At 41.7% G+C, this 19,569-nt stretch overlaps 4 protein-coding genes across 6 annotated transcripts; 3 read left to right on the top strand and 1 right to left on the bottom strand.

Moving 5' to 3' along the window:
- The first annotated feature begins 11 nt into the window (after positions 1-11).
- On the top strand, positions 12-11,295 carry LOC119552580 (ADP-ribose glycohydrolase OARD1). Of its 2 annotated transcripts, XM_037862212.1 has the most exons (3): positions 12-149; positions 5,212-5,555; positions 11,055-11,295. In XM_037862212.1, exons 2-3 carry the CDS (start codon positions 5,250-5,252, stop codon positions 11,208-11,210), a joined length of 462 nt encoding a protein of 153 aa, XP_037718140.1. In that variant the 5' UTR covers positions 12-149; positions 5,212-5,249; the 3' UTR covers positions 11,211-11,295. The 2 variants fall into 2 exon arrangements, with proteins under 2 accessions (XP_037718140.1, XP_037718139.1); XM_037862211.1 differs by lacking the exon at positions 12-149 and having other exon boundaries at positions 5,175-5,555.
- On the top strand, positions 19-5,083 carry LOC119552579. Of its 2 annotated transcripts, XM_037862209.1 has the most exons (6): positions 19-149; positions 2,682-2,785; positions 2,871-3,192; positions 4,013-4,171; positions 4,229-4,531; positions 4,599-5,083. In XM_037862209.1, the coding sequence occupies exons 3-6, from the start codon at positions 2,893-2,895 to the stop codon at positions 4,866-4,868; spliced, it is 1,032 nt and encodes a 343-aa protein (XP_037718137.1). In that variant the 5' UTR covers positions 19-149; positions 2,682-2,785; positions 2,871-2,892; the 3' UTR covers positions 4,869-5,083. The 2 variants fall into 2 exon arrangements, with proteins under 2 accessions (XP_037718137.1, XP_037718138.1); XM_037862210.1 differs by lacking the exon at positions 19-149 and having other exon boundaries at positions 2,218-2,785.
- On the bottom strand, positions 11,221-11,925 carry LOC119552581 (ADP-ribose glycohydrolase OARD1). Its single transcript, XM_037862213.1, has 3 exons — positions 11,682-11,925; positions 11,444-11,618; positions 11,221-11,389 (listed from the first exon to the last, which is right to left on the bottom strand). The coding sequence occupies exons 1-3, from the start codon at positions 11,801-11,803 to the stop codon at positions 11,240-11,242; spliced, it is 447 nt and encodes a 148-aa protein (XP_037718141.1). The 5' UTR covers positions 11,804-11,925; the 3' UTR covers positions 11,221-11,239.
- On the top strand, positions 11,826-19,547 carry LOC119552577 (E3 ubiquitin-protein ligase parkin). Its single transcript, XM_037862207.1, has 7 exons — positions 11,826-12,245; positions 12,305-12,497; positions 12,557-12,902; positions 13,187-13,631; positions 13,693-13,789; positions 13,860-16,055; positions 19,428-19,547. The coding sequence occupies exons 1-6, from the start codon at positions 11,988-11,990 to the stop codon at positions 13,967-13,969; spliced, it is 1,449 nt and encodes a 482-aa protein (XP_037718135.1). The 5' UTR covers positions 11,826-11,987; the 3' UTR covers positions 13,970-16,055; positions 19,428-19,547.
- The last annotated feature ends 22 nt before the right edge of the window (positions 19,548-19,569 follow it).

Below are 19,569 nucleotides of genomic sequence, written 5' to 3'. Positions count from 1 at the left end.
ACTTTTTAGTTATTCTCTAATTCTCAAGTGACTCACAACGCTTCTCTTATTTTCTCGGGGAGATTTACTCGCGCGCGGGATTAATTGCCCAGATAAAAAAGAATAAGCCAAAACACTGGCGGCCAGTCAACTAACCAAATCACTACTACGTAAAGTATTTATATCAACTAACAATTAGACACGCAATTTACGTAATTAGCACAACAAACAAAACAACAGCAACAGCAACAACAACAGACACCAGCGCCAATTGGCACGCCAACTTCCAATCAGAGCTATGTTATAATAAAGCTATAGTATAGCTCTCTCCGGATCGGGCGTCTTTATCGTTCGAGGCGACAATCTGAACTGCCGTGAACTGGCATCGTTCGCAGCTATCGCTTTTCCACACAAGGTGCCCGTGCCCCATCGGGAGGAAAAGCGAAATCGGAATTTAAATATATAACAATTCGGTTCAAAGCTGCCGCGTGACATGCGTATCTAGAGTCATAAAAAGGGGAAAGTGGTCTTCTTTATAAGACAAAAAATCATAATTTTATTTCTATAAATCAGTTTCTTATTTACAAAATTTGTGTATTTAAAAGCATCAACAATTGGTTTGTTGGGACTGCTTTTCCTTGGATTTTCTCTTTTGCGAAAAGCTGCAAAAACGCGGGTGGGTGTCTTGGATGACGTAGTGACCCTAAGCCTAGACAAACACCCACGCAATTTATGAAGTTTTTTTCAAATTCCTATACTATTACTTAATTATTGACATTTAAAAAAATATTGCTATCAGCTCAAATATTTTATTGATTCATCACTTTAAATACGTTTTGTTAATCAACATTTCTAGCGAAACTAAACATCAGAATATATTATACAGTTTGAAGACATGTCTGTCGCAAAAATTCCAAAACAAACTAAATCAAACGTATTATGCATTTTAGGGCTTATAGTCATATAACAAAAATCTTATAAAATGTTTTAACAATAATATAAAAATCAAAATTATTTGTCAAGCTTTGAATAGTAAACACAATTATGCATAATTCATGCATAAATTTCGAAAACCACATTTTAACTAAATTTAAATGCAAATATTTTGTAAGGAATCAGTAAAAAAAATGCCATACTAAATAAGTCATTGGCTTCTTTTAGCCACCTTTCCATTTCTTATACGTGTTTTTTATTAACTAGCAAAGTAAATATTTACTTTTCGATATGAGTAAACAATCGACCAAAATGTAAATGTGTTATCTCATATTGAATCGAAGCTGTTGTTGCCCTGCTGCCTGTTTTGTTTGATTTAGAATACAACTTGTCACTTAATATGGGTATTTGTTTGGTGTTTGTATGTGTGTTTGTATTTTATTTCACCTGCCGTGCAATTAACGAATAATTTAAGTCATATTTATATTTATACATGCAAGCGAATGCCCCTATTTAGCACATGGGCGCCGATTACCTTTGACAGCGGCCCACGCACCCCCATTCCCATAGAGGTACACACTCATTTTCCTATACAGGTGCTCCGATCAATAACGATCCGTCGTCACTAATCTATAGAGCGCTATCAAAAGCCTGCACAAGTTCTTAATTGGCTGTTACAGCGGCTTGACGATTTTGGGCGATGCCAAGCCAAGTCAACTTGTCGCCGAAAGCAAACAAACGATATCAGCTAACACTCACTAGCACATGTATGTCATCATCATCGTCATTATGACTCAGTGGATCGTCATGCTTGGTGGTGGATTTTACACACGAAAAATAAATTGGAATTTGGGAAGTTCTTGGAACAAAAAATAGATGAAGTTAACCGAAGTAATATGGAACATAGTTTGTCTACTTTTCTGGTACTTGAAAATATCTTTCTTATAAAATTGGATTCAAATCTTGGTGAAATTGTTTTCATTAAAACACTATATATTTTCCTATTAAAAATAAAAAATTTTTTTTGGATTCCATTGAAATCTCTTAAAAAACCTAAAGATAATATAAATTCGATCTGATAAGAATTTTTATAAAGTTTACTTTACAAAAACATTTTTAAAATTAGTTATATTATATCTTGTCTGATTTTAAAAAATTTAACAAGTTGAGTTTTTATTTTTATTAAAACTCTAAACTATAATTTGAAGAGTATCAAGAAGATATTCTTTATTTCCACGTCTGATTTTAAATCTTAAGATCAAATACAAATCCAAGATGTCTAGACTGGGAGTTGTCCAATTTGGCAATAAAGACCGCGAAACAAAGATAAGATAATTTTTCTATTATCTCAAAAGAGGCAATTGTATGTAAATTGGGTTGAATTCCACTAATTTAATATTAAGTGAAAAATTATGATGTTTTTTCGCTGTGCCATCATTTATTTCTGGTGCCCCCTGTGGCGGCGCCTCTGGGCGAAATGTTGTCACTGGGGCTCGAAGATTCTCGCTGGGCTTTCGCCCGGCACGTCGCTTCACCCAAAACCATCCCATACCCAATCCCCGAGATCCCACAGTGCGCATTCCGCTGCAGACCGCCGGCCGAGGCAGTCGATTCATTAATAATCTCCAACGGAATTGGAATTGGTAGTGGGAAATCGGCGAATCTCGCCAAAATAAACAAGCTACCAACTAGCCGCTAACTGTTTTAGAGTTCCAAACCCAGTCGCGTCCGCCTAATTGCTTTGTTTTCATTCTGGTTTTTCTGTGCAGTCCCAAAGGCAAGCCTGAAACCACAGTCAAAACCATTCCGAAACCGAAAAAGTTTTTATCGCGAGTTTTGACCTCGACGTGAAAGTTTCCACCGCTGCGTGCACGTAAGTACGAAAATCATTTTTGGCATTGAGCTTCTCTCTGTTTCGGTTTCGGTTGGCAATCAGAATAATTTCCGCTTAATTGCAGTTGTTATATATATATAGCATATATGGCGAATGTGAAGATTGTGGAGTCCAAGCTGGACATATTTCAGGCCCCGCAGACCCATGCCTTGGCCCATGCCGTGGAGTCATCCTTTGTGGCGGAACGAGGATCCCTGGCCTGGCAATTTGCCCTCATCTACGGCGATGTGGATGAGCTCAGGCAGAGGCGAGTGACCAGGGGAAACTGCGCCGTTCTGGAGCATAACTCCCGATTCATATACTATCTGGTCACCAAGTCGAATCTCTACGAGGCCAGCACTTATGATGACGTCCAGGCAGCTTTGATCTGTATGCGGGAACATATGGTGAGTTTTTTGTGGGTAGTAAATAAGTTCTTTGAGACGGGGTTGGGGGTTTCCCCGAAAAAAAACAAGTGACATTTCCCTCAAAGAGTAACCGCACTTCGACGCTCGGGAAACTGGTTTCTTGGCCACTGCCTTCGTCAATTTACAGTTAATTTATTTGTACATTGGGATACAGTAAAAATCTCAAGACAGTTTCCCCTTTTTGTGATCAGAATTTTAAACATTTTGTGTGTATTAAAATGTTGTGTCATAAAATGATTCAGGGATATTTGCATACAGTTAATTTATTTGAACTTTGGGGTACAGTAGCTATCGGTTAAGCGGTGTTCCCATCTTAAATGTAATTTTCTTCAGAAAAATATTTCTTTTGATTGATGGTAATTGGCAGAGGAGAAAGTAAAGTCAGTTTCATGAGCTTTGATTATCTATGTTTGAGCTTGCAGTCATTAGCATAATGTTTTTTCATTTTAAATTTTAACTTTTTCTTGATTCTTGATAATGGACCAAGATCTAAAATTCGATGTTTAGTTTTAAATGTTTAGTTTCACATTAAATAGTTTTGTTTTTCAAAATATTTTTATTATCTTAAGAGTGGTTTTATATACGACCTTTTTTATTAAATGCAAAAATCCAAACTGATTAAAAGTCTTCTAAAGAGGTAGCATTATTTTTAAAGCGGTTTAAAGTCAACAATAGTTTCTGTGATACCAGAATTACTTTTAACATTTGTACAACATAAGGCTATTAATGCCTTTTTCCTAAATCAATCCCACTCTTTTAATATTTGTTTCAAGCAATACTCACTGTACTGTAATTCCAGCGCAACCACGAGATCACCAAAGTGGCCATGCCCCGAATCTGCTGCGACAAAGACGGCCTCGACTGGAGGCAAGTGAAGCGTCTGGTGCAGCAAACCTTCTCCCAGAGCGAGTACCCCATCGAGATACTCATCTGTGAGCACGAAGACATGTCCAAGGAGGTTAGTCATCTATGATTTTTAAAAAGAACAATTAAAACCTATCCAGTTAATCCACAGCTGGCATCTCCCAAGTGTCAAATTACAGAGGCCAGGGGAAATCTATTCAGTGCCCCTGAGAATTACGCTTTGGTGCACTCTGTCAGTGCGGATTTCGCCATGTGTGCGGGACTAAATCTGCAGTTCCGCTGCAAATTTGGCCATGTGGATGAGCTGAAGCGTCAAAATAGGCACACCGGAAATGTGGCAGTCCTGGAGCAAGACGGTCGTTATATCTACAATCTGATAACCAAGGAAAGGAGCCATGAGAAGTGCACCTACACTGCTCTTTACTATGCCCTGCTGGCCATGCGGGAACATATGGTGAGAAGGATAAGCCTTAAGGATATGAGAGATCATTTTAAATCCCCTTTCAAAATTCCTTTTGCAGAGGGAGCATGGGGTAACCAAGTTGGCCATTCCCCGCCTGGGCTGCGGCATTGATCGCTTGGATTGGCTGCGCGTGCGCAGTCTTCTGGATCTGGTTTTCGCTGAGGACAACGTGGACATCATAGCCTTCTTCTACACTCCACCACAAATGGTCAAGGACACGCTGAACATCGTTTGTCCCACCTGCAGGCACATGAAGACCATCCATTTGCCATCGAGATCCGTCAGCGGATCAAGGCAATCCCTTCATCGCGAAAAGACTCCATTTTAGATGTTCTAAATCCAATGAGGAAACACTGTATATAGCACTCGAAACGGTTTTGCTTGGGACTTGTGGCACCGAATGCACCAAATACTTATATAGCTGTTAAGAACATACACCTAAGAGCTTTCAAGGCACGCACAAGTTTTTATATTTTTGGGGTATTTATACTATATGTACTGTATTAATAAACAAAATAAGCCCTCGAGAGGGTATTAACCAAAGATTGGAGTTTTAAACGATGAAACAGATTTTTTTAAGACAATAGTATTTGTAATCTAGTCGTTGTGGTCTAACGCTCACTTCCTTAAACAAATAGTGTTAATCAAAATGTATTCTCCCAAACTTCTAGAACTACGCGGAGCATTTCGACGGGCTTTTGTGGTCGGAATGTCATCAAAACCTCAGTACAATCTTAGCGAGGTGGACGGGGATCTCTTCTCCGCCCCCAAAACGTACTCCTTGGCCCATTGTGTGGGCGCTGATCTTGCCATGGGTGCTGGAATCGCCGTGCAGTTCAAGAAGGTCTACGGCAAGGTGGACGAGCTAAGGGCCCAGAACGCTGGCAGTGGAGAGGTGGCGGTGCTGAAGGATGACCAGCGGTACATATACTATCTGGTGACCAAGCCCCAGAGCTGGGGAAAGCCCACCTATGAGTCCTTGCAGGCATCTCTAGAGCAGATGCGCGAGCATATGGTAATTATATCAATAACCATCAGCATGTCCAAATATTTTGTGATTAGATGTGTAGATAAATTATTTCACCTCTTATTAAAGAAAGTTTATTTATTTTATTTATTTATATAAAGCTAGCTTAAAGTTAAAACTATAGGCTAACTAAAAAAAATAGGAGCTCTAGCAGCGTAGGCCTTCAGCTCATCTGAGATGTGGAATTGACAACATTTTTATATACATTTAAATTTTAAGCTTAATTTGAGCTTTTTCAAGAAATGATATGATATTTATGATATTGTTGGGGGTTGGGTTTGAGATGGTGTTGATGGGGTTAAGTGATTGGAAGCATTCTGATCTGGGTTGGGATAAGGAAGTGCAGTGTAAAATGATATGTTGGATATCTATTGGGGAGTGGTGGCAGAATGGGCATGTGTTGGGGAGTGTTCTATCCATGTAATGGGCATTAGTCAGTTTGGTATGTCCTAGTCGTATCCGGTGTATGAGTATTTGTGTTTTCCTATTGGTGTTTGGGGGTATCTGACAGATGGATTGCGGTGAGTTCTGAAGTATTTGTTTGTACCAAGGCGATACATTGTTGTAGATGTCAGCTTGTTTTGATTGTATGTGCTTTTTCAAGAAGTGTGAAATGTCGTTAGAGTTGTTGTTTGTGGAGTAGGTAAGGGGGTATTTGTGGGCCTCTTTGGCTGCTTTATCGGCGTTTTCGTTCCCTGTTATGCCAATGTGGCTGGGGATCCAGATTAGTGTAATTTTAGGGAAGTGATTAGAAACCAGGTTTCTGATGGTTGAGGGATAGTAGGAATGGTTATTGGGGTTGGTGAGGGACTTTAATGCAGAGAGAGAGTCTGAGCAGATAGCATGTTTTCCTGGTATTTTAAGCGCAATTTTGACAGCTTCGTGTATGGCTATAAGCTCGCTAGAGAGAACAGATGAGTAGTGGGGAAGGAGTCCTGTTTTGATTGTATTCGTTTCGCTGGTTACACCATAGCTGATTATACCGTTGGCCATAGAGCCGTCGGTGTAAAGAAATTGGTGGTTGGGCAGAGTGTTTTTTAGCGATTGAAAGAGTTGTTTATATATTGTGGGAGATGTGTTGGTTTTGTTGTAGTTGGATAGTGTTGTGTTAGTAGCTTTGTTAATAATATCCATGTCGTATTTTTTATTGTAGTTGTTTTTGATTGGTGCAAAGGGAAGGTGAAGTTGCTTACAAATGTTAATTATTCTGTCTATTGTACTGGGATATTTGAATTTCTTTTTGGAGGTTTTAGTAAGTTTTTTAAGGGGGGTGTCAAAAGAGTGTATAAGTTTTTTTGAAAGTTTGCCTGTTAAAAGTTTTGTTCTGTGTTCAATTGTGCTTATATTGGCTTCTATAAGTAGGTTGTTAGTTGGTGTTGTCCTAAATGCACCTAGCGCTGATCTGATTGCTGAGTTAAGGGAAGTTTTAATACGGTTAATTAAGTGTTTAGGAGCGTTTCCGTAAATGGGCAGACAGTAATCTATTTTTGATATGAGGATGGATTTTACAATATGGATTAGCGAGGAAGTGTTGGTATTGTATTTTAGAGAGGAAAGGTGCTTAATGATGTTCAGGGGCTTGCATAGTTTGGTTTTTAATTTGTTTATGTGGGTGGACCAGTTGTATCTATTGTTTAGCGTGAGTCCTAGGATTGTTGTGTTGTTCGTTGTTGGGATATTAACAGTGCCGGTACGGATTTCAGATTTACAATTATGTTTGCGGCATATGTGTAGGCTTTGGCATTTTTCGATTGATAGGGAGGCTCCAGAGTCGGAACACCAATGGCCTATTTCCTGGAAGAGGGAAGAGAGGTCGACAATGGGGTTTTTTCTTCTGTTGTGTTCAATAATTAGGTGGAAGTCGTCGGCGTAAGCAGTGAATTTGATTTGTCTTGGTAGGGCTATTATTTTTGTTAGGGAATTGTAAGAAATTAGGAAAAGGATGACTGAAATGGGTGAACCTTGTGGGATGCCGTTGTCGAGAGGAAAACTGTTAGATAGATTTCTGCCGTTTTTGATAATAATTTTTCTATTTTTCATGAAGTTCGAGACGTAGTTTATGATTCGGGGTCCTAGCTGCCATTCTTGGAGCTGTTGAATTATTGAGTGCACCCCTATTTTGTCGAAAGCCTTGGAAAAGTCCAACGAGATGATAGAGAGGTGGCGCTTTAAGGATAGGGATCTAGTTGCTAGGTGGTCTACATATAGTAGACTGTCTAGAACTGATTTACCTCTTTTAAATCCGAACTGGTTGTTGTGAATGAGTTTGTTCGTTAGAACAAACCACCACAACCTTTTCGCGATAATTTTGTCCAAAATTTTGGCTATGCATGGGTTTAAGGATATGGGTCTGTAGGATTTAGGTTCAATTTGCGGTTTTTGGGGTTTAAGGATAGGAAGGACGAGACTAACTTTGTAGGCTTGCGGTATGTGTGTATTTAGAATATTATTATAATGATTGAGAATTCTGATTTTGAAGGAGGGAGGAGAGTTTTTTATCATGGAGTATGAGATGCGGTCCATACCAGGGGTGGAGCCTTTGAGGGAGTTAAGGGCGGATAACATTTCAGTATAGGAAATGTCGTTTTCAATTTGGTTGGCTGCTTGACACGGAATGTGATTTATTGAGTTATTTATAAGCAGTTTGTTAATTCTAAAGGAATCAGAGAAGTTTGTGTCCTTGGCTTCTTGCGACCAGAGGTCCCCGAAGGTGTTGGCTATTTGTGAGGGGCAAGTGTGAGTGACTTGTGTAAGGGGGTTGTATATAGCATGTATATGTTTTGTTGGGTAAAGGCCGCATAGTCGTTTTATGTTGGCCCACATTCTCGATGGGTCGGAGTTAGGGTTGATGTCAGATGTAAAATTGTATAATGATGTTTTTTTCGCTTCCTTAATAGCTCTTCTAAATTTAGCGTTTGCTTTTTTAAATTCTAAAATGTTTATTGTGTTTATGTTTCGTTTTAGGAGTTTAAATTTATTGTTTTTTGTGTTTTTTAGCAATGTAAGTTCTTGATTCCACCAGGGGACAGTGTGTTTATGGGAAAAGGTTGTGTTTTGTGGAATAGCTGTATGAGCAGATTGTATAAGTGTTTTTTTAATTTGTGCGGCTTCTTTATTAACGTTGTTGCTACAAGGTTGTGTTGAGGAGCTGAGTTGAGTAATGGTGTTGGAAAATAGTTTCCAGTCTGCTTTGGTCAGATTAAAGGATGGTTTGGCGAGAAAGGGATGAGAGGAAGTGTTTGGGAACATAGAAATAAGGATAGGAAAATGATCGCTTCCGTGAAGGTCATCGATCACTTTCCACGTTATTTCGGGTGCTATGTCTGCAGTGGCAAGAGAGAGGTCTATGTGTGTAAATGTGTTGTGAGTGGAATAGTGTGTTGGAGTCTTGTCGTTAAGGAGTATGTAGTCAGATCTGTCTATGAATTTGGCAACAATGTTGCCCCTAGAGTTGGCTCTGGTAGAACCCCAATATGGGTGCCAGCTGTTGAAATCACCTAGGACTATAGTGGGTAGGTTTGTTGGGGAGAAGACGTTTTGGAGGTTGTTTGTGTGAAATTGTTTGTTGGGAGAGATGTATGTGGATATTAGGGTAAATTTTGTTTTGGAGTTAATCAGAATGGCTAAAGCTTCGAACTCTGGGATCAGTTGGTGTTGCGTGTGGGAGATAGAATTATGCACCAGTAGCGCTGTGCCTCCGAATGCATTAGTATTGTGGCTGCATAAAAGCGTAAAGTTTACAGGGGTAGGTAAAGATTCAGTGTGGGATATATGGGTTTCTTGTAGGGCAATTATATGTGGGTTATATTGTTTGAGGAGTATTTGGAGTTCTTGGTAATTATTCTTATAGCCTTTTATGTTCCATTGAATTATTTTAAGCATTAATCTAGGTTAGTAGGAGTGATTGGTACTTCAATTAATTTCCATATCGCATGAGTCGCTCGAAGCATTCTCAGGCGTAATTGAGTTTTTTTTGGTTTTCTTAGTGGTGGTTTTGGCTGCGGCCTTGAGGTTTGCGATCGTGCGTTTGGACGTGGTAAGCGGTAGGATTTGGACAGTGTTGGTGGTTGGTTTGGGGGGTTTGGTTAGTTTTAGGTTATCTAAGTTATTATCTGTGTTTGTGAGGTCTGCATATGATGTTGGTGTAGTCCTTGAGGTAGTTGGTCCTTGTTGGGTATGGTTGGGTCCTTTGAGATGATGAGGTCCTGAGTTTTGTTGTGGTGTAGGGTTTGGATGAGTGTGTTGGTTAGTTTTAGTTATTGATGCGTATGAGTGTGGGGTGGTGACTGAGTAACGAGATCGTAAGATGGAGAGAGCAGTTTTGTTGTCGCATTTTTTTGAAGTTTTAATTGCTGTAAGTTCCTGTTGGGTTCTGAATATGGGGCAACTTCTGTTTACAGAGTTGTGAGGATCAGGGGTTTGGTTTTCTTTGCAGTTTACGCAACGTGCGGGTCTTGTGCATTTGTCGTTCGTGTTTGGGTCCAAGTGGTATTCTTGTCCGCAGTTGTAGCATAATTTATTGTTTCTACATGTATTGCTAATGTGGTTAAACATAAAGCATTTATTGCATCTAAGGGGCAAGGGAATGTATTCCCTAACATTGGTTTTCTGGTAACCGATCATAACATATTCCGGGAGAGTAAGCGTGTTGAAGGTGAGAATTACGAGGCCGGTCTCTGTAAGAGTACCGTTTTGTCTCTTTAGTATTTTCTTTACGTCGCAGACTAGCTGACTAGCAAGTTCTCTTTTAATTATGCTTTCGTCGATTCCTCTAATGTCGTTAGAGTATATGACTCCCTTGGTAAAATTAAGAGAGTTGTGAAGTTGGACGTTAACAGCTATCTCGGCGAAGGCTTTCAGTTGGAATAATTTCTTTGCTTGAATGTTGGTTTTTGTTTTGATTAGTAGGGTTCCGTTTCGGAGTTTTTTACATTCCTCTACTTCACCGCTGCAGACAAAGTCAATTTGCTTCTTGATCAAGAACGGGGAAATATTGTTTAGATCGAGATTTGGATCTGATCTAGATATGGTAATGTATTTAGGGCCAGGTGTTTCTAGGAGTTCCATGTTATTGCTATGGGTAGTTGGTGGACCCCGATCGGGTGGGTCCCCCATCTTGGCGTTGCTACTTTTATGGAGCGTAGGTTATGCTTGGCACTTGCACTTCTTGGACTTGCAGTTACCGTTTGCTTTTTTATTGTTGTTTTTATTGTATGTTGGTTTGTAAGATAAGCTTTGGTTTTGTAACGATGATAGAAAGGCACGACTGTTCTCTATGAGAGTGAGTTTGTGACTGATTTAAAGAAAGTTATTTCAAAGGTTTATATAAAACTTTAAGAAGTTATGGTATTTCATCTTACAGAATAATCAGAAAGACAATTCTATTTTTCTGTTCCACTAAGTTTCTTAACTAAGGACGAACTTATAGTATTTGACCTCTTCTTCGATCCTTTCCTAATGATTATCATTTAATTTCTTATATTACAGCGCAAAAACAAAGTGGATAAGCTGGCCATCCCAAAGATTGGCTGCGGAATCGATGGCTTGGAATGGGAAAAGGTCAGCGGAGTGCTGGAGTACGTTTTTGGCCAGGAACCGCTGGAGATTGTGGTCTACAACTTTGTGCCGCCGCAGAGCAAATAATGGAATCCTTTTAGTTTAGTTTGTGCCATTTACTTCTGAGCTACATAATTATAAACGACTAGTTCCACATTATCCGATTGAAAAACCTGGCATATTATTTCCATAACTTTGGGCCACTTGAGGCCATCCAAACCGCATCCTATGCGGGGCATGGCCAACTTGGGGACTTGGTGGGAGATCTGGGGATTTTTTTACTTTGAATTAACTTTATAGAGGGAAATAGATCCACTTACCATATGCTGTCGCATGGCAATCAAAGAACTTTGGAGGAGTTCATATGTGGGCTTTCCCCAGCTGGACTTCTTGGTTACCAGGTAGTACACATAACGCTGCTGATCCTGAAGGATGGCCACGCCACCTGGCTGAACATTCTGCTTCTGCAGGTTAAGCAACTGCCCAAATTTGTTGCTAAGGAATAGGGAAATATATCATTAAACAATAATTAATTCGTATATTCCTGTATTATCATACCGAAATTTTACAGCTATTCCTTTGCCCATTCGCATGTCGGCAGCCACACAGTGGCACATGGAATAATCACTTCTGCAGCTGAACAAGTCGCCATTGACTTCTCTGTAGGTAAGACCTGACATCTTAAATTGTTTTAAGCCTTAAATATTTTTAACTTTTACACAAGACAAACTTTTTTCAATTGTGCGCATTTCTTGTGTCCGCGTTTCCCCGCGAATGGCTGCCAGCTGGTGTTTGGCAACGCGTAAGTAGTCCACGAGTCGCGAGTACGGTCACACTAAGCGGGACCCAATCAGCTGATAACAAATGAGTTTTATTTTTAAATTTATTGCCACTTTTGTACGCAAAATGTTGGAGCTGTTGCAATTTGGGGGGAAGACTCTTACACACACATTGAGTATCTATGTGAAGACGAACACGGGCAAAACGCTGACGGTGAATCTGGAGCCCCAGTGGGATATAAAGAACGTAAAGGAACTGGTGGCCCCGCAATTGGGACTTCAGCCGGATGATCTAAAGATCATATTTGCCGGCAAGGAACTCAGCGATGCCACAACCATAGAGGTAGGATGTTTTTTAAATATGTCCACTTAAACCTGCTAACAATTCCCGTCTTCTAGTAGCAATGTGATCTGGGTCAGCAGAGCATTTTGCATGCCATTCGTTTGCGACCGCCTGTGCAGCGCCAGAAAATCCAGTCTGCCACCTTGGAGGAGGAGGAACCTTCGCTGGCTGAAGAACCCTCCAAGCCCCTCAATGAAACTTTGTTGGACTTGCAGCTGGAGAGCGAGGAGAGGCTTAACATCACCGATGAGGGTAGGCAACAAGTTGTTTTTGGTAGTAAACCCTTTATAACCTTTCCTAATCCTCTCCAGAAAGAGTCCGTGCCAAGGCCCACTTCTTCGTCCACTGCGGCCAATGTGATAAGCTCTGCAATGGCAAACTCAGGGTGCGCTGCTCCCTGTGCAAAGGTGGCGCCTTCACTGTCCATCGAGATCCGGAGTGCTGGGATGATGTTTTGAAATCGCGTCGAATTCCCGGACACTGTGAAAGCCTGGAGGTGGCCTGCGTGGACAACGAGGCTGGGGATCCTCCTTTCTCCGAGTTCTTCTTCAAGTGTGCGGAGCATGTTTCCGGAGGGGAGAAGGATTTCGCCGCTCCCCTAAACCTTATCAAAAACAATATCAAAGATGTGCCTTGCCTAGCCTGCACTGATATCAGGTGATTATGCAATCAAAATCGGGTTCGTGCTAGGGTTTTATACCTTAAAGTCGTGCAAAATTTGTTGTTTTCTTATTAAATTTAAATATCTCATGTATAATATAAATATTTACAAGATGTTAAGGATAGAACCTATTTATAACGAATTCATAGATAACATGTTATCTGTTTTATCATAATTTCATATTTAGAATACCTATAAAAATCTAAATCTTTGTGATATTGGTACTTTGACTATTTGTATGTATATTAGTCCTGACATAATCCTCTTTCCCCTTTTGCAGTGAAACAGTTTTGGTCTTTCCCTGCGCCTCGCAGCACGTCACCTGCATCGACTGCTTTCGCCACTATTGCCGATCCCGCTTGGGCGAACGCCAGTTCATGCCGCATCCGGACTTCGGATACACCCTGCCCTGCCCCGCCGGCTGCGAGCACTCGTTCATCGAGGAGATCCACCACTTTAAGCTGCTGACGCGCGAGGAGTACGATCGCTACCAGCGGTTCGCCACCGAGGAGTATGTCCTGCAAGCGGGTGGTGTACTCTGCCCACAACCAGGTTGTGGCATGGGCCTTTTGGTGGAGCCCGACTGCCGCAAGGTGACCTGCCAGAATGGCTGTGGCTACGTGTTCTGTCGCAACTGCCTTCAGGGCTACCACATCGGGGAGTGTTTGCCCGAGGGGACGGGCGCCAGTGCCCAGAACTCATGCGAATACACCGTGGATCCGAATGTGAGTTGGTTTTTATGCCCCACCAATCATTCCCGCTTGTGTAATCATGTGCTATTCCTAGCGAGCTGCCGAGGCGCGATGGGATGAGGCCAGCAATGTCACCATCAAAGTCAGCACCAAGCCCTGTCCAAAATGTCGAACACCCACGGAGCGAGATGGTGAGTTGGTTGGGGGGGTGATACCAAAGACGCAGTTTAACATATCCTAACACACTCCTTCTCCTTCCAGGCGGCTGCATGCACATGGTCTGCACACGCGCTGGCTGCGGATTCGAGTGGTGTTGGGTCTGCCAGACCGAGTGGACACGCGACTGCATGGGAGCCCATTGGTTCGGCTAGTCGTTCGTCGCCTATCGTCGGCCCGAAGTGCCCGTTTTGTTTGTTGACTACTTTTAAATTGTATACCATAGTAAAGACTGCTCGAGCAACACCCTGTTTGTCGTCTACGCAATCAATAGCAGAAACACCCCCGACAAGGACCGCGGAGCTCACATCCTACCCCACTCTGTTCCTTCGTTGCGTGCGCACAAAACTTTGTTTACGTTTTTCCCAAGCTCGCCCACAAATATTTTGAGGGCTTTCCTCTTTGGGCTGGCATGCGAAAACCGCAACAAACACGTGCACTTGGCCAAAGAGTCGGAGAGACGGAGAGAGAGTGCGGCGGATGCGCAGTGGGTGGCCAGCGGCACCAGGCTCATGTAACCAGGCGCGTAGCCGCAAGGGGACTCCCCAATAATTGATTAGAGGACGGTTAAGGCATTTCAAATATTCTGTTCCAGAGTTCTTTGAATTTGCAACTTTAGTGATAGTTTTTCTTTTGAACAGGGAAGCCCTTTAATCTAAGAATACAACTTTGAAGCAAGGGATAACATTCTTAGGGAAACTACAGCCATGCTTCTTAACTCTTTTCAATTTTTTTTTGTAACTAGGATTTAAGTGTATTGTCTTAAATTGGTAGAAAACTGTAAAAATAGTTACCTTATTTTAGGACATATGAGTAGTTTTAAGTTAAGATAAGCTAAGATATACCAAAAAAGTTCTGTACTTACATTTCCTAAGAAAAATCATGAGTATCTTAAGATATAACCACTGATTTGGTGTTAAGACTTAAGCGAGCTGTGTTGAAAAACAGAACTCAAAACTTTCGAGCTGTCCAAGTGCGCCTGTGCTTTTGAAAGTTCACCTGGCTTATTATCAGTCCGCCTTGCGGCTTATCGGTCATCTGAAGTTGGGCTGGTCAAATGCCACAGGTTCACGGGAGGCCAATAGGCGGAAACAACCCTTGACGGTGGGAACTACGGGTACGCCAGAAAGCGTGCTATGGTTTTTCGCATATTGGTGAAAATTTGTGGCCCGGACATCGATAAATCGAGCCTATACATATCTCATTCGCACACACCGAACGTGGGAAACCCCCAAGCGGGACTCTGGCGGAAAATTCGCTGCGCACTCACGGCTTTCTCTGGCTTTCTCGCCCTCTCTCTCAGGGAATTTCCCATCTCTCGCCCATTTAGAGATAACACCACGTTCTAGATTCCTTTTGGTTTGCCGCTCTGTTTTGGTTGGCTTTCTGTTTTGTGCTCTAATTCGTAAGCAAAGCGAATAGTTTTGCCTGCCATTTCCCAGAGAGCGGAAAATATAGAGAGAGAGAGAGAGCGAAGTGCAGCGCATTTTCCGCCCTCGAATGGCCAAAAGGAAAAGCTCGCTCGCGCATGTGGGCAGGTTGCCCATCGAATCGGGTCACAAAGTTCCCAGTGCAGCAGCTTCGGTGTGCTGTGTGTGTTCACTAGTTTTTCTATTTATTTTTTCCCGTCTGCTCCTTGCTGGTGGTGCTTGTGTCTTTTGCCAGCTTTTCTTCTTCTGCTTGGGGGCCTTCGGTGTATAAATGGCAGCGCGCCCGCGTATCGCATTTCAGTCTACGTTGGACTTTAGCGCGCGCCGCACACGCTGCGTATACGTAACGCGCATTAAGATACGGCGGATATTCCGCACCGAAACGCCCCGAGGAGGCCTCCGTCCGAGTGACGCCGCCGTGCTCCGCCGATCATTCTGGCGTTCTGGGCCGGCCGCTCTTCGATTTTTCCGCTCGAGCCTCGAAGAGAAAATCGGTGAAAAGTCGTTGGAAAAGTGCCTCTCACACTCGCGAACCACACCATTGTGAACTGTCTTGCGTGGGCACCAGAAATTCAAATTTAACGGCTTTTCGTGGTGGCGAAAGTTTTCGAAATCAGAGGCGAGGTTTTTAATCGAATCAAATTAGTGAAAATTTAATAATCAACGGGAAAAGTTTAAGGAAATTTAAACGGAGACATTTTAACTAGAGTAATATTTGATAAAGAAAAAAATACATTAAAGTAAATCGAAATTTGTCGTCTATTTTAAAGTGTAAAAGTGAATAAATTTTAAAAACAATTTTGGAAATTAGGTAATTTATGTTTACTTTTAAGAAGTAAAAAATTGAATTACATTTATGGTGCCTTTAGAATATGTTACTTTTATTAGTTACTCTTTATTAGTTTTAAAATTTTAGATCATAAAAAATTTTAAGTAAGTAAAAATGAAGTTGTATTAATTTTTAGAATATGTGTGCTACTTATTTTTTAAATATTTGGTTTATGCAAGCTACCTAAATTATTTTATTTTATTATTATAAATATGTTTTTAGGCCTTACTCCTCCACAAAACCCTTTTAAACGTTTACATTATATTTACTATTTTAAAATATCTGCTAAATTCACAAAAACCATCGTGGACTTCTGCAGCAGAATCGTTTGTTACACCTTTCAAGTGCCCCCACGCACTTGAAGTACTGCCCCATTTATTTATTGGAAATGCTCCTTCGAGCAGAGACTCAATTAAAATCGCTATATTCCGCTGCATACATTCGGGCGCTTCGCTCGGGCCACATTGCACATACGCAGCGTGTGACGCGCGCGGGTCCGTGTAATGATTGTGTACACCAGCAGCTCCTCCTGCTGCTCCTCCACCGCTCCTCGCTGGTTACTTCTGCTGCTGGACGGCCAAGAGGAAAACAAATGGAAATGGGGGGAAAAAAGTACAGAAACAGTGCAAGAGCTGAGGCGAAAGCCCGTCTCGGGCTGCTGTTTTTATTGATTTATATATACACGGTGGCGGCGAGTGGGAGGCTGAGGCTGAGGCTGTTCTGTTGCTGCCTTGCTGCTGTTGTGTCGCACTGTCCCAAAAAGAGGCACCACCAACATTCACACACACACACACACACGCAGCATCCATCCATCCATTTACACCGCTGCCGTTGTGCTCAACTTCCGTTTCCTGTCGCAGGATCCAAAGAGCGAATGCGAGAGAGAGAGAGAGGCAGACTTGCCTCCTTTTCGGCACTCCAGCGGCTGCAGTTGCTTAACTTGACTTATTTCGAGGCTCATTTCATTTACGGCTGGCCGTTTTTGTTTCAGCCAACATAACCCTTTGGGCCAGCCTCGAAAGCTCTCTCTCTCTCTGTGTCTCTTTTAAGGAGGCTCTCTCGAGCTCTCTTCGCCGGCTAATGGCTCGCTTTCTCCGCTCTCACTCTCTTGGCCAAGTTGTGTTTACATTGATTATGTTATCCACTCCGCCCCCGTGTTTGACTTTGCTAATAGAGTTGTCCTGCCCCCCACCCCCTCCCCATCCACCGACTGACTTGCTAATTTGCTGCCAGGACATCATAATCATCGTCATAGTCATCGAGCTCATCTGGAACGTCAGTCGCTCGGGCTCTCCAATCAATAAAGGTTGCCCCCGCTAACGCCTTCACCCCCCGGCCACCCACTAGCGATTGCCTTCAATTATTATTTTTCGCCTTTTTCTGGTGTTTTTGCGCACAAAAAGTTTATTAATCAATAAACGCACACGTCAAGCTGGAGCTTACGGTCGCACACAAGTAACTGCGGTATACTGGGAAAAATATTACTACGAAGTAAACTCAGGTCCTTTAAGAAAGTAGTATTTTTAATAAGTAGTTATTTGACAGTCTTATTTTATGAAACAAACTAGCTTTTGTTCACCTAAAATATGTAAGTAAAGCTTTTACAAGTACGCATTTAATGAAAGACTTCAATAATATAAATATACTTTTTGACAAGCTATTAGAATGAAAGTCTATATGACAATACCTTTATGATCAATATGATATTGGTAAATGTTCTTAGATGAATGTAGGTATAAATATTTCTAAATTTTTGGTATTTCAAATTAAATAAAATCTAAACTAAGTACTTTTTACCGATAATGCAAATACAAATCTAAATTCAACCCTAAAACTATTACTTAAATATAGAACATTTCGTATCGAACCTGTTCCTTGACCACTTCTGGTTTTCAATTTAACAATTTATGTTTCTCTCAGTGTACAGTATTTGTGTGTGCTGATGTGTAATGTCCTGTGCGGCTGATGGGTGGTTGTGTGGCCAAGAGAAGCTGCTGGAAGACGTTTGGGGTTGCCTGGTGACGACTTTGAGCCGCCCACATGTCCACCCACTGGTCCTTATCAATCCCACTCCCGATGTGTGCACTTTTGTGGCTCATTAACGGTTTGCATGCGGCCAAAATGCATGCGGTTATTCATTGAATGTGAGTGGTGCGAGGGTGTGAGTGGGCCGTGCAAGGATGTGTGATTGTGTGACTGTGTGTGTGTGTGTGGGAGATGCGCTCGATAAGTTGAGTGGCTGTTTGTTGTCGTTGTTGTGGTGCCTCAGCTGCCTGTGCGTGAGTGCAAAACAAACGGAATTTTGCGCATGGCCCATCAAGAGATGCAGGCACCCAGCCACCCACTCGCCAGGGTCCTTCGTTCCACCGCGTGCCACCGTCATCTCCCCAATTACCAGAGCCCGCCATCCATTTTCCATTTCCCATTTCCCAGCCACCTTCAGACGGCAACCGCATTTCGTGCATCATAACATGGGAAGCTGGAAGCTGGGATATTCGGCATTCGGCGAGTTGCTGGCTCTCATTAGCATGTGTGGAATGTCAGGATTGCACTCAGTTGAACTCAAGGATCCACAATTGAGGCATTTGCTGATGCGGCATTCTAATGCAGAACGATGGGGGACTTAAAGGGTGAAAGGGTACAGAAATGAGTGGAAGTTGTTATTTAAAGATCAAGATCAAGATATTTGAGTTCGCATTTAGGTATTGAATTGTTATACAAACTCTTAAGATGCTTGGATTTTTACTATCGTAGCACTTTCGACCTTTTAACATCTTTCAATTCTATAAGTATATTTTATTAAATTTTCTTTAATAGGAAAAGTCAAAACAAGTAAGAACATTTATAATTTAAAGATCATAATATTTAACAGATCTTTGAGTAAATATTAAGTTTTTTATTATTATTGTTATCATTACATTTTAGACCTCTAAAGATTCTATAACTAAATACACATTTTTAATTAAGTTGTTTTGGTACAAGACAAGTAATGCCATAATAGTTAGAAAAGGTCTTATGGAGGCGATGATAATGTCCCTACTTATCTGTTAGTCCTGGTCAGATAAGCACTGTTGAAACCACATAATTTGCCATCGTAACTCCGCTTACAGGACCCCTTAGCCATGTACCTCACATAAAATGTTATTGGCCCGATGTTAATTGAATTGTCTGCGGCCCTTCGTACGCAATTGTCTCGTTATTCCCAACCATGGGCGACTGTTTAACGATCTCGCCATTGGCATTCCCATTTCCGTTGCGCCATCAAATGTCCTGGCAACACTCCACACAGGACACTATATTCGTATGATAATAAAGCCACCCACATTGCTCTCTCTTTTTTTTTTGCTTTCACAGGAGGACAATAAGAAAACTGCAAGTGTGGCGAAAATTGATTCGAACATAAATAAAGGGCAGTCAAGCGTGGCCAGACAAGGACAACAAAGGCAAAAGAAGCCGAAGGACCTGCGATTGGCCGAAAAGGCAAAAATCAATAAGG

Source organism: Drosophila subpulchrella, chromosome 3L (genome assembly GCF_014743375.2).
Source record: "Drosophila subpulchrella strain 33 F10 #4 breed RU33 chromosome 3L, RU_Dsub_v1.1 Primary Assembly, whole genome shotgun sequence".
NCBI classification, from domain to species: domain Eukaryota; kingdom Metazoa; phylum Arthropoda; class Insecta; order Diptera; family Drosophilidae; genus Drosophila; species Drosophila subpulchrella.
This window is presented reverse-complemented; position numbering and strand designations above follow the sequence as displayed.

Excerpts from the sequence above, each read along its gene's own strand:
- LOC119552579 (XM_037862209.1), top strand. The coding sequence starts at position 2,893 with ATGGCGAATGTGAAGATTGTGGAGTCCAAGCTGGACATATTTCAGGCC. Across the intron at positions 3,193-4,012 it reads TCTGTATGCGGGAACATATG|CGCAACCACGAGATCACCAA; the intron begins GTGAGTTTTTTG and ends CTGTAATTCCAG. Across the intron at positions 4,532-4,598 it reads TGGCCATGCGGGAACATATG|AGGGAGCATGGGGTAACCAA; the intron begins GTGAGAAGGATA and ends TTCCTTTTGCAG.
- LOC119552580 (XM_037862211.1), top strand. The coding sequence starts at position 5,190 with ATGTATTCTCCCAAACTTCTAGAACTACGCGGAGCATTTCGACGGGCT. Across the intron at positions 5,556-11,054 it reads AGCAGATGCGCGAGCATATG|CGCAAAAACAAAGTGGATAA; the intron begins GTAATTATATCA and ends CTTATATTACAG.
- LOC119552581 (XM_037862213.1), bottom strand. The coding sequence starts at position 11,803 with ATGTCAGGTCTTACCTACAGAGAAGTCAATGGCGACTTGTTCAGCTGC. Across the intron at positions 11,619-11,681 it reads GGAATAGCTGTAAAATTTCG|CAACAAATTTGGGCAGTTGC; the intron begins GTATGATAATAC and ends CCTATTCCTTAG. Across the intron at positions 11,390-11,443 it reads TTGCCATGCGACAGCATATG|ATCTCCCACCAAGTCCCCAA; the intron begins GTAAGTGGATCT and ends AAAAATCCCCAG.
- LOC119552577 (XM_037862207.1), top strand. The coding sequence starts at position 11,988 with ATGAGTTTTATTTTTAAATTTATTGCCACTTTTGTACGCAAAATGTTG. Across the intron at positions 12,246-12,304 it reads GCGATGCCACAACCATAGAG|CAATGTGATCTGGGTCAGCA; the intron begins GTAGGATGTTTT and ends GTCTTCTAGTAG. Across the intron at positions 13,632-13,692 it reads AATACACCGTGGATCCGAAT|CGAGCTGCCGAGGCGCGATG; the intron begins GTGAGTTGGTTT and ends TGCTATTCCTAG.